This window comes from Trichophyton benhamiae, assembly GCF_000151125.1.
Source record: "Trichophyton benhamiae CBS 112371 chromosome Unknown Abenha-G-c-208f01.r1, whole genome shotgun sequence".
NCBI classification, from domain to species: domain Eukaryota; kingdom Fungi; phylum Ascomycota; class Eurotiomycetes; order Onygenales; family Arthrodermataceae; genus Trichophyton; species Trichophyton benhamiae.
In genome coordinates this window covers 134,584-147,047 of record NW_003315095.1, presented here as the reverse complement: position 1 = coordinate 147,047, position 12,464 = coordinate 134,584, and the positions used below count along the sequence as shown (strand labels likewise).

General features: G+C 46.5%; 5 protein-coding genes across 5 annotated transcripts; 2 read left to right on the top strand and 3 right to left on the bottom strand.

Annotated features, from left to right (window-relative positions):
* Nucleotides 1-109: 109 nt before the first annotated feature.
* Nucleotides 110-2,575, bottom strand: ARB_01312 (uncharacterized protein; the record flags this gene model as incomplete). The annotated part of the gene is made up of 2 exons (XM_003012307.1): nt 110-1,989; nt 2,188-2,575. 2 exons carry the CDS (start codon nt 2,573-2,575, stop codon nt 110-112), a joined length of 2,268 nt encoding a protein of 755 aa, XP_003012353.1.
* Nucleotides 2,576-2,693: 118 nt separating this feature from the next.
* On the top strand, nt 2,694-3,949 carry ARB_01311 (uncharacterized protein; the record flags this gene model as incomplete). The annotated part of the gene is made up of 4 exons (XM_003012306.1): nt 2,694-2,983; nt 3,099-3,177; nt 3,264-3,607; nt 3,673-3,949. 4 exons carry the CDS (start codon nt 2,694-2,696, stop codon nt 3,947-3,949), a joined length of 990 nt encoding a protein of 329 aa, XP_003012352.1.
* A 174-nt stretch (nt 3,950-4,123) lies between these two features.
* Nucleotides 4,124-5,635, bottom strand: ARB_01310 (uncharacterized protein; the record flags this gene model as incomplete). Its single annotated transcript, XM_003012305.1, has 1 exon — nt 4,124-5,635. The coding sequence occupies one exon, from the start codon at nt 5,633-5,635 to the stop codon at nt 4,124-4,126; it is 1,512 nt and encodes a 503-aa protein (XP_003012351.1).
* A 2,165-nt stretch (nt 5,636-7,800) lies between these two features.
* On the top strand, nt 7,801-9,107 carry ARB_01309 (uncharacterized protein; the record flags this gene model as incomplete). The annotated part of the gene is made up of 3 exons (XM_003012304.1): nt 7,801-8,046; nt 8,102-8,258; nt 8,317-9,107. The coding sequence occupies 3 exons, from the start codon at nt 7,801-7,803 to the stop codon at nt 9,105-9,107; spliced, it is 1,194 nt and encodes a 397-aa protein (XP_003012350.1).
* Nucleotides 9,108-9,604: 497 nt separating this feature from the next.
* ARB_01308 (uncharacterized protein) lies at nt 9,605-10,906 on the bottom strand (the record flags this gene model as incomplete). Its single annotated transcript, XM_003012303.1, has 2 exons — nt 9,605-10,648; nt 10,727-10,906. 2 exons carry the CDS (start codon nt 10,904-10,906, stop codon nt 9,605-9,607), a joined length of 1,224 nt encoding a protein of 407 aa, XP_003012349.1.
* Between the last annotated feature and the right edge of the window lie 1,558 nt (nt 10,907-12,464).

The following is a 12,464-nucleotide window of genomic DNA, read 5'->3' as shown; positions in this document are numbered from 1 at the left end:
AGGCCAAGCTGCGAGTCAATGAGGACGCAGACCAGGATGCAAACATTGTGCAACATGTCATGAGTTTCGAGTGAATCTAGAACAGTTGTAAGTTAGCATTTAGTACGGGTCATGCTGTGGGTGCCTGTGATGTTACCTTTAGAAGCTTCCCTTGAGTAAGCATGCATTCCTTTAAACAAGTATCAAGAAAGTCGACATGGTCTTGCATTAACTCATCCACAGTTCTGTTGACTTGTTTCGTCCCATTTACTGTCACTTCAGTCGCCTCAGTGCCATCACCGTTAACCCTGTTCATTAATATTTGCCAATTGGGTTCCATCACCTCTACAGTGCAAAAGTAGAGAAGCTGCTGCACAAACACAAGCATCTTTGCACGAAGTGTCCATGCTCTCCTTTTCCAAAGCTCAACTTTGCGGTCTGAGGATTTGTGTTTCCAACTGGTAGATTTACTATGCTCTTGCCATGAGTTAACAAGTAACGTTTCAAGGTGTCTCAGGGATAGAAGGTGTCGGAAGACAAGTTGATACCGGAGAACGGTTTTGCGGCTGATCACTAGCGAAAGAGGAAATGGGACGAGATAGTCGAGTTCGAGGGCGTCGAATCCAATGATGTCCTTCTCGTTATCGGATGATTGAGGGGCCGGAGTTTGGTATTTTTCCATGCCCCCCTCAGGGTTATCCTGGTCAATTCCAGATACACTCACGACACGCATCAACCACTTTGTCAAGCCCATTTGATTCATTCTGACTTTCACATCCTCTTTAAACGGGTCCTGAGCAGCAATGCTTCCAGGCTGCCGCAGTACTATATCAAGAAGAGACTGAAGCTTCCCTTCGTTAACATGTTTTGCAGGCTTCCGAAGCTCGGAAGCACCAAGTTCAAGGAAATATGAGAAGAAGTCAGAACGATCCAGAAAGAAATAATGTTTCAAGGAGCGAAAACGGGTTGTTAGAGAGTTCTTCGTTAAGAGAAGATGCAAGAGTGATGCATTTGCATGCGCATATGCTCCATTTATATTATCGAGGAAACGTGGGTCGTCAAATGTTTTGGGAACATCCTTTACTTCCTTGCTGATATCGACACCACCGCATTCTCTGACAACATTCAGGTATTTGCCAGCCAACAAAACTTTGTCCCTAACAGCATCCAGCTGAGGAGGGACCTCGTGATCACGAATAGTATATCGTTTTTCCCAGTATTCATCGGTATAATCCTCTTCAAGCTTATCACGCTTAATACCCTTTTGCTCTTTGACAAGAAATTCAGCGTGAGGATCTCTTATCCCACCGTGGTGCAACCACTCATTCAACATGGCCATGTATGGCCGACTGGCTTCTCGTAGCAATGTTTGAAGTAATACACCGGTAGCCGGGTCCCCTGAGAACGTAGCCAGGCGTTGGCTAATGAGACCGAGCACATTACCACCTTTGCAAAGTTTCTTAGACATGCTTCCCGGAGCCAGCTCCCCTCCCTCACGAAGCTGTTCTAGGATATTATCAACATCGTCAAAATCGTCAATTGACTCATCTGGATCTTGAGCCAATAGCGAATTCTTCTTCAACAGCTCCTGCCCGAGAGAGTACAGCTGGGCAAGGGTCTGGCTGGTAGGCATTGTATGGAGGTGCATGACATGCAGTGTGAAGTTCGGGTTATTGATATACTGAGTCTCTAACTGAGCCACCATAATCAAATAATCCTTGAGAAGTTTCCGTATTGCTGCGCATAGAGCATGATTGACAGCCCCAAATTCCGATCTGCTTTGCACTTCTACAAATGCTTCCATTGCGCTGTAGTGTGTAGCCATTTTCAACATTGCAATCGTCAGGTCTCTCAAACTTGGATCAAGTCCTGGAGTTATTTGAAACGAGGGCCCTACCAAACGATCTGTCTCCATAGACGGGTTGTATGCATTGGCGTAGTGTATGTACTGGCCTTCATATCCCATAAACACAAATAGCAAGTCTTGTAGAATTGCTGATTCCTGCGCATCTAAAGAGAGATCTCGAAGTGATCCTGGGCGTAGCGCCTTCGGTACATCTAAGAACAAAGGTGGGATGGAAACTCGACTGGCAAGCGGCGCGGTAGAATGAGGTATAAGGGAGACCGTTGGATTCCAAGGCACTGGGATAATGGATCAGTTAGTAACTGGCGGATGAAAATTGGATGGATCATGGTGTGCGAACAAACCATCAACCTGAGGTTTTTCAGTCACCATAGCTATTGAATTGCTTCTATGCTGGTCCCTATTCATGCGACTCTTGTCCCAGTCCCTTGGACTCCCTGGCGCAATATTCTCTTTGGCAGATCGTTGCTTGCTCTGCATCTTCTCCCTGGTCACTACGCTAGTTCTTTCCGTGCGCACTTCGCTGGAAGTGACATGACTCTTATTTATGGATTTTATAGTAGGCCGGCCTTCGGCTACTGGGGTGGTCTCTCGTGAGAATGGTGATTCCTGTCTGGATGTTGCTCTTCCATGAGCGCGGGCGGAGGGGACTCCAGGCCTGCTGAGAGGGTTGCTATAGCTTGCAGCGCGCTCTTGTGCCACCCTTGGCTTTGCGGAGGACGGGGAATTCATAATCATAAGTCATTAAAAAGACGTATCCCGGCGTGAACCTGACTGCTTGAGAACGAGGACCTGTTCGCAAGGAGTTTGATATGAGCGTTCATCGCCCAAAACCGCGTTTCTAGTTATGATGCTGATGGAGCTCCCGTTTGGGTTTAGCGCGGCCTGCCCAGGCACTTCTTCTGTTTGCGTGGACCAAAGAAAGGCAGCAGCAAGAAGGCGGACGAGCTCAACCGCCGAGATCAACAACATCCATTGCAGACAGCTCCAGACGAGCACTTCCCAAGCTGCGCTCAAGGGTAACTCCTGCTACATCGACAGCCGATCTACTGAAACCTCGTTCAGAGTAGCATCTATATCACCATGTTTATCGCACGGTCCGAGTATGGTGAGTACCGCTTTTATAGTCCCTCCAGCATAGTAAGTACCGTGTGCTAACCGGCCACCCCTCCAGATCGTGGAATCAAGTAAGCATATCATTATACGATTGACCGTTTGATTCGAGCGCATGATTGCTTATACAAGCTACGTACAGCACCTTCTCGCCAGAAGGCCGTCTTTTCCAAGTAGAGTACTCTCTCGAAGCTATAAAACTAGGTTCCACTGCGATCGGAGTACGTGGTGCTATCCGCAATTATCCTCGCCCGAAAGAGAGCTGTGTGTGATCTTTTTCTGACATGCTATTGTTACCATGAACTAGGTTGCTACTTCTGAGGGTGTCGTTCTGGGTGTTGAAAAGCGAGTCACCTCCACTCTGTTGGAGACCTCGTCGGTCGAGAAGATCGTTGAGATAGACCAACACATAGGATGTGCGATGTCCGGCCTGCAAGCTGATGCTCGGTCAATGGTGGAACACGCACGAGTGGAGACCCAAAACCATCGATTCCATTATTCAGAGCCGCTAAGAGTCGAGAGCTGTACTCAGGCAATATGTGACCTTGCCCTTCGGTTTGGAGAGGGTGCTGATGGCGAAGAGAGTATAATGAGCAGGCCATTTGGAGTGGCTTTGCTGATTGCTGGATACGATGAGGATGGCCCGCAGTTGTACGTATTAACATCAATGCATCACAAGCCATAGTTCGGTTGCTAACTTAGTCATTCTTTCATAGGTACCATGCTGAGCCATCTGGCACATTCTACCGTTATGATGCAAAGGCTATAGGATCCGGAAGTGAGGGAGCGCAGGCCGAACTACAAAACGAATATCATCGTTCTTTGACACTGGCTGAGGCCGAGACTTTGGTTCTCAAGACACTGAAACAAGTCATGGAAGAGAAGCTCGACGAGAAGAACGTTCAGCTTGCCAGCGTCACAAAAGAGAAAGGATTCCAGATCTATAGCGATGAGGACATGGGGCGAGTTGTATCTACCTTGGGGAGTAATTAATATGGGGCTTGAGTACTGCATCGGCCTGGGTTGATTAATGTCGCTATCAAGAAATCCCATAGATCTTACAAGGCCATAACGTTCACGCAACAAAATTCAACGGGACCAAGTAGAAACCATTAGATATACCCCAGAATATTCCTTACCAATATTCGGAAGTTGTAATTGTATATACTATCGTAATTTATAGACACACGGCTTCAACACCTTACTCTCCTCCTCCGCTGTCATCCCCGTGTCACTGGGGATTGATGAAGCACCCCATTTCTTGTATGGTGTTTTCTTTTCGACATGGCCATTTGGATTCGCCCACTTGCCCTTCTTCGGCTCCCCGTATTTAGTGAATTCCATTTTCACAAACATCTTGTTGGATTTGTCAACGCTCTCCTGCTTCAGAACGAACCCTCTCGAAGCAAAGACTTCCACAAAGGCTGAGATATCTGTTTGATCGTCATCATCCGCTTTTTTGACCTGATCCTCCGCGAATATATCTTCGCCAGCATCTTCCTCCTCCTCGTCGCCTTTCTGTTTCTTCTTAGACTTGTCCTTCTTAACTTTGCCAATGGATCCCCTGGCCGATTTTTGCTTATTTGGCTTTCCAAATCGGCTTTTTACCTCACTGACCCAGCATTCACCCAAGCCATCACTCCTGAGTATACGCCACGCTTCCTCAACAAATGATACCCAATTAGTTCCCATCAGACTTAGGCAGAATATAACGACGTCCACCTTGCCATCTTCAAGTGGCACATTGGCGATGTCAGCTTTGGTGATCACGGGATCGGGGGCGTGCAAGTCAAAGCTATGGATCTTGAGTTTCATTGCCTTTTTTGAAGATGAAAGAGCCCGGGCGAACTGGGCATCACCACATCCCAAGTCAGCAATGGTGCAGAGGCCCTGGGCCTTCCTTGGAAGAGGCTGAAGGCTGGAGCTGCTTTGAGCTGGTTTCTTCCCCTGTCGTTTATGCTGGGGACGAACTTCGCCTCGGGTTTGTACCAGTTTAATGTATTCATCCACGGGGTTAGACGGCCACGACTCTTTAACCTGGCGTGAGAAACCGGCATGATATTCGGCGAACATTTCGGGGTTATTCGTGAATAGCTCCATTGCCTCAGTGGATGGCGTTGTATAAAGAGTTTCATTGAGATGACGGAATCTAGCTGAAATCAATTTCTGCCGCATAGATTGCTGGAGTGGAGTAAGTTTCGAATTTTCTGGCAAAGGAGGTGGTGGTGGTGGAAGCGAGGAAGTCATGGTAGGTGAAGCCGTGCTTGGTTCGCGGGTACCTAATGGTGTCATATTGCTCCCTGTTTGTTGCTCCTTTTTAGGTGTTTTATCCTTCTTCGACTTTTTGGCTTTCTTGATGCCCTTTGAGGCTGGTATATCGGGTTTTATATTTCCATCGCCTTCTCCCTTCTTCTCCTTCCCTTGAACTGGCTGAGCTACTTGCTTCTCCGGCCGTGGTTTCTTTTGCTTTGGTATTTCCCCTTCAATGTATCTCTTCCACATCTCATTCACGTTTGATTTTGTGACCTTTCCGCCATCGTCATCTGTACCAGGCGCTCTCTTCCGTTTTTTGGACGAGCCATCAGTATCCCGAGACTTGGACGCATCTTTTGCTGCTGGTGTCTCCGTCTGAAGCTTAAGCTCCGAAGAAGAGACAGACCACCCTGGAACAGCAAACATGACTGCCTTGGTTACAATGGTTCCTTAAAGACGAAGCATGTCGTACTCCCATCTTTATCAATATATTTTTTTGTCGAGAAAATCTTCTAAATAAACTTTCTTGATAAGGTTTGGGTTGATATGATTATGTAATAACCTTGTTCGGAGAGGATAATAGATGTTCCTGTGTTATTCGTCACCTGATCCAGCCGGTGGACCGTGCATTTTTAATATTTCGAGCGTTGAAGGTTGTTTTCACGTCGCTTCAACATTAAGCGTGAATTTTTATATTTCGGTTTCTCAGAAAACACACATGTCTCATCCGTAACTAATTCCAGGATATATAGCTTATACTCCCAGTCCTTGGGTTATCATGTCATGCATTTACGTTTAGCTAGAACTAGGGCCATGATTACCAGGAGCCACACCCGCATTCCGGCGCACTACTCGCATATACCCCGATGAAAATGCAAATACGTTCAAGCCATTGACCAACCCCAGGCAATGTACGACTGACTGTGCCGTCATGGAAATATAGCCTGACTTGAACTTGCCTGATATAGATTCCTAATACTAGCCTGCCCCTTTGGTAATTCATATCCAGCAGTTCTCTCCAAGTCAAGTCTTTGGTCGTGCTACCACATGTGTTGATTTTCTCAGCAGCTCAGTATTCGAGTTTCTGGAACAAGCTCATACAAATGTACAGTTGACCGTGTATGGGCCTCTCGGTAAGTCGAAGCATCGCATCCAAAATGCATTACTACGTTACGGTAGAAGTTAGTATGGTCTTTTTTTGGTTTTGAAAAGGATCCAGGTCATGGATTCAATAAGCTATTTGTGCCCTTTGAAAGTCAGCAAATTGCCTACTGGCTGCCTTCGCTGGTTATAGTCGACCGCAGACATCAACAATATCATTGTGGTCAGAAGGTCTGAACAGGTAGCCTCAACCTGGCCTATAAAGGCGTTCAACTAAACTAATTATGCAGCAGATTAAGTTAATATGAAATGCATGAGAGGATGGTATTTTGGCAAGTCATCAGAACTAAATTCCATATGTTGCAAAGGGATACTAGACATACACGGCCAAAGTAACGTGTCCTCTGTCAGCTCATCACAGCATGACCCCTGGAAACGGTAATAAAATCAATCAAATCATTATATATATACATCGAAAACCTGCTCTTTCACGAAGTCAACTCTTGGACATCCCCTAACTTACCGCTGGGAAATTATCCAGTGAGTCTGACGGATGCAACCACCCCAAGCTTTATTCAGATCTTCTGCATCAAGTACTCCGTACTGTTTCTTGATTAGCTACTCCATACTCAAGCTAAGACGGAGCAGATTGGGAGCAACCACAGACATTGTCTTCGCTAACAGCGGCACATCAGCACAGCGTTTGGTATATGCTAAGCATGTACTCGGCGGCGTCAGCTCCCGCTGTGGCTGAGCCTATGGAGCTGCGTTGTGGCGCTTCTCGTATCTTAGTTGGCTCGTTATCATCGTCGGCGTTGGTGATGATTGAACAACACCATCATCAACCTTCACAATACAGGCATATCGCAGCGCCAACCCTGCTCGTCACCAGGCTGAAGGGCGGATTTTACTTTCTTTTTCGATCGAGACCGCTGGCTGAGCTAACCAGTTAGTTATCGAACGGATTCCGAGGAATATTTGTTACTCGCTATAACTAACTAGTTAACTAGCAGCAGCGCCGCCCCTCTTCTTCAACGTCTAACAACCACCTGCAACACTCTCTCTCCGACCACACCCTCCACGACCTCTGACGACCAACTGATAGAATAACAAGCGGTGGCTGACAGTCTACCTGCAAGATGAGTTGTAAGTCTTACGCGACTCTCGCCCCGTCATCTCCCCCTTGGTCTGCTAAGGCGCCTCGATGAGGGGTACAGGCCTCTCGAGCAGTCGGCCTGGTTTCGTTTGCTGTACTGCGGTCCCTCCTGTTTCATCACAGACGCCAATATCATTGTCAACATTGTCTGTCTGTCTGCCGATGATGCTCGAGGTAGCTGTTACTTGTCGCAATTGAGGATGAGAGCTGACATATTCTCCTTTTCCCCGCTGCGTCTAGTCACGAACATGCTTAACAAGCTGCAAGGGCAGCCAGAGAGTTACGATAAAAAGTACGCATAAGTCACCGTCTACTGCCAGCGTTTACTGGCAGGATGACGAAGAATTCATGGCTTACATATATCTCCCTTAGAGCACAGTATCGGTTTGGAAAGACACTTGGTGCAGGGACATATGGCATTGTTCGGGAGGCAGACAGCCCTAACGGCAAGGTTGCCGTAAAGATTATTCTTAAGAAAAACGTGAAGGGAAACGAGCAGATGGTGTACGATGAGTTGGACATGTTACAGCGACTTCACCATCCTAACATAGTCAGATTCCATGACTGGTTTGAGTCAAAGGTGCGCACTTCTTGGACTCTTCGGCGGGTTGATCTCTATTCTAACCGCGTGCCAGGACAAATACTACATCGTCACTCAGCTAGCCACTGGCGGTGAGCTCTTTGACAGAATCTGCGATTACGGACGATTTACCGAGAAGGATGCTTCACAAACGATCCGACAGGTTCTAGATGCCGTCAATTATCTCCATGAGCGTAACGTGGTTCACCGAGGTATGCAAAGGACCAACCCGCATTTTTTTTTTTTTTAGCAGGCACTGACATTTAACAGATTTGAAGCCGGAGAACCTTTTATATCTCACTACTGCGCAAGAATCTCCCTTAGTCCTAGCGGATTTTGGTATCGCGAAGATGCTTGACAGCGACACAGAAGTGCTTACATCTATGGCCGGCTCATTTGGATATGCTGCTCCAGAAGTCATGTTAAAACAGGGCCACGGTAAGGCCGTCGATATGTGGTCTATGGGCGTCATCACATACACGCTTCTCTGCGGTTATTCCCCTTTCCGGTCGGAGTCTCTCAATGACCTGATCGAAGAGTGTCGATCGGGCCGCATCGTCTTCCACGAAAGATACTGGAAGGATGTCTCCAAGGACGCAAAGGACTTTATCCTCACTCTCCTCCAGCCAGACCCAACTCTCAGATCAACTAGCGAACAAGCTCTACAACACAGATGGCTCAAGGGTGAAACAGCCACTGATCACAACATTCTTCCTGAACTCAAGACCTACATTGCTCGTAATAGGCTGAAGCGCGGAATCGAAATTATCAAGCTTGCCAACCGTATTGAGGCTTTGAAGATGCAGGATGAAGGCGACGATATCCCCGGCACGACTCTTGATGAAGCTGAGGAAAAGAAGGCCGAGGATAAGCCTGCTGCGGATGTCAAGCCGTCTGATGGTGCAGCACCGGCTAACAAGGGTCGTCTCAGCAGACTTGCACGGGGCGCTATATTCAGAGAGGTAGTCCTCGCCAAGGTCCGGGAGATGAAGCAGCAGGAGCAGCAACAACAAGTCGAAAAGGAAGCCCTAGAGAAAATAGAGAAGGATAAAAGGAAGTAAACTAACGAGGATAATGGCTGGTTAATATTTAATCACGCCGCCTTGGATATATGGGCAAGGGAATGGCCTACTCCAAGGCTCAAAGAGCTGTGTGGTTTGGTGTTCATAATACTCCGTATGTTTGTCTATTTTCGTGGCTTCTTGGTGTTGTGATTACCTCCTGGTGCGCTTTCTTTTTGTTTAGTTTTTTAAGGGCGGGAAGAAAATATTTCCCCAGCTTTTAACGAGGTCTTAAAAAGATAATTCCTTGGTTCAATTGGTTTCATTAGCTGCTTGTTGGGAGTAATAGAAATGTGTAAGTGATAAGTATGCTCATGAGTCATAGCCAACCCCCTTCCCATGGCTTCCTTTGCCCTAAAGATATGGTAACACCACCACCAGGACGCCATGACCATAAACCATAAACCACGATGCCAAATAATAAATACCGGAGAAAATGATCCTCATACCCATACAACAAAAAGAAAAAATTAGAAGAGACAAGTTTGGAACCTCGACTAGGACTCATATAGCTCCGAAAGTGCTTCACTGCAGAGTCTATCATAGTGGAGCGTTCCCTTCCAACCACGTTCAATCGATTTGATACCAACCGTGTTCCATCCTTCGGCTTTCAGACGCGCAATACGCTGCTGTTTCCCTTCACCAGAAAGTGTAGATTGTCCATTAGCCCGTCCATTGGTGCACGGGTCATGCCGTGCATCGTATGCCTCGGTATCTCCATTGATGGTAGACGGCCCATTGGGATACGTAGGTGTGAAACTCCAGTAGGAAGCCAGACGATTCATCTTTCTAGCTTTATGGATACGTTGGAGTTCCATTGTTCTGCTGATGAGCAGTGACAGTTCCCTGACATTCTCATCTATCTGAGAGGAAAGTGAAGCAATCAGGCTCATCATACGTGGTGTCGGTTTCTCCTTACTTTCTAATTCTTCCGGAAAGCTATCCATGAATTTTGGAGTTGGAGGTGGTGTGAAGGCTGCGGTGCCGTTGATAGCTTCTGGTGCAGGACTGACGGAGATAGAGATGGGAGGCTCAGGGAGAGGTCTTCCAGATGTAGTAGCAAATGGCTTTTTGTAAACTTGGTTGTACTGCGGCATAATATCCTTGCGGTTCTTGCGGATCTGAAGTGGCTGAGGAATGAAATCAGCCTTGACATCTATGCATTGCCTCCCTCCTCTCTTTGCGCGGGTTTGGGTCCCTGCCAAACTTGGTTCATCACAACATCGGACCTGAAAAAGAGCGGGTGGACGTGAGTTCTCCCTTGCAATCTGGTAAAATATATATCCTTGACTGGCAACATAAGGCTCGCATTCAGGGTATCGACCAACCGCATTGTTAAAATCAGGAAATGGCTCTAGCTCCTCAGTACGCGCGGGATCTGTAAAGGCACTTTCCAGAGAAGATTTGCAAGCTATGAAACTATCCATGGCAATTCGTAAAAGGGGAATCTTATTCCCAGAAAAGTTGTGGGAGGCTCGTCCTAGGTTTTCGTATGATGCTGCAATGTAGTATTGAAAGTATGCTTCATGGATTTTATGGAGCTGCGTTGGCCGTTTGCTTGATTAGCCTTGATTCCTGCAGGGTAGGTCTAGATGGTAGTTCATGAGAGTGCTACAAACCTGGTCTTCGTATTTAGTCAAAACCTCCATGGAACGCGCAGCGCATTGCTTGTAACGGCATCTTAGATGAAGCAACTTGACTTCCTGAAGGGAAAGCTTCCATTGCTCGCTCGGGTTCGAGAGTATCCTCGTAGTTGTTCGAGACTTTGGAGAAGGAGGGGTCCAAATTCCAACCGACATGATGTAGTCTTAAGTCTTCAGAAATGCATAAAGGCCAATGAATCAATAAAAATCTAGAGATGGATGGTAGTTAACCGAGAACGTTCCTTCATTCATAATGCTGACGGGGAAAGAAAAGAATGTGAGTTTGAAGTCATGGATCGAGAGTTGACTCGGAAAGGTTTCGAGGTAGGTCGCGACGCCTGATCAAAGACCCAGAATAGCGCGCCTTTCCCCGTCAACTGAAGTAAACAGCAAACAATGAAGGATAACAAACGGTAATGGCCAAAAAAAGATAAAAAGAGCTCTATTTTTTCTTAGTTCAAACATATAGTATTTCTATATGTTTGAGCCTAACATCAACGTCTATACGGTCTCACACCCGCTACACAAAAACCACTAGAAACAAGACTCATATCCAAATGTCGTCCTAAAATCGAACGAGGGTATAGATGAAGTTATATAAGATGATGATCCATAGCGGGATAGATTGCCTTCCGGCCAAGATATACAACACGTCAAATGACTCGTCGGGTAGTTATGAGATATCGTAATCCAGTCAAATAGCGAGTGGCTTTGACCTTAAAAGCAAAAAGGGGGCAAAATAAGAAAAGAAAAGAAAAGAAACACAGGAAATATAGAGACCGATCTCGATCTCGGGTCGACATCCGAGCGTTTGAGCGAGGCCCGTTTAATCTGATATTGAACATATTAAGAGTTGAACGAGCCTCAACCATAACTCGATGTGTCCGGGAGACCAAGGAAATAAATCACAATGACGATCAGTTTCGTAGTTTTTATATATTTTATCATCGAACTCCGTTACTCTGTGGACTGGTATAAACTGGCTCCGATGGCCCGCCAGAGTTGCACAACGCTTTCACTCTCACAGCCACAGACACGAGAGTACTGAACTATTAGGCAGACAAGAAACGGCCCAAGCACGCATCTGTATACCCGAGGGGCGTCCACGTTGCACCTGTCCGGTCGATGCCACACGGAACGTCCCCTATGGTGTATCTCGTTGTTCTTTATGACATAACGATTACGGAGTATGATCTCGACGTTGTTGTTGATGGAGGTTGATATTAACAGTTTCGATGGTCGTTGGAAGCTGAAGTCGAAGGACTCCTGAGTTACGTAAGCGCAGGCCAGTGGCCACAGTTGGATATATTATTGATTGATTGATTGATTGATTGAACAGAAGAAAAGCATATCACAGACTTGCTAGGGCCTTGCTTTTGTTTTTCTTCTTGTATCAAGCTCCAGGCATCCAATCATCGACTCGTCACATATCGCCTGTGTCCATTAATTGGCTCATTTCATCAAGATCCTTAGGATGAAACCGCCACGACCATATTAATAGGGTCGGTGGTATACAGGGGAAGAATAAAAATGCGGCATCTACTATTAGCGCATAGTAAGGTGAACCAAGGGGTAAAGTTGAGAATGAAATTAAAAAGAAGAACGATAAATTAGATAGTCCACCCAACCCATCCCCACCCAACAGGATATCCATAACAAAACCATGATTTCCAGTACTCCCTCATAACTTTTTCGCGCCTTGACATTTTCCGTG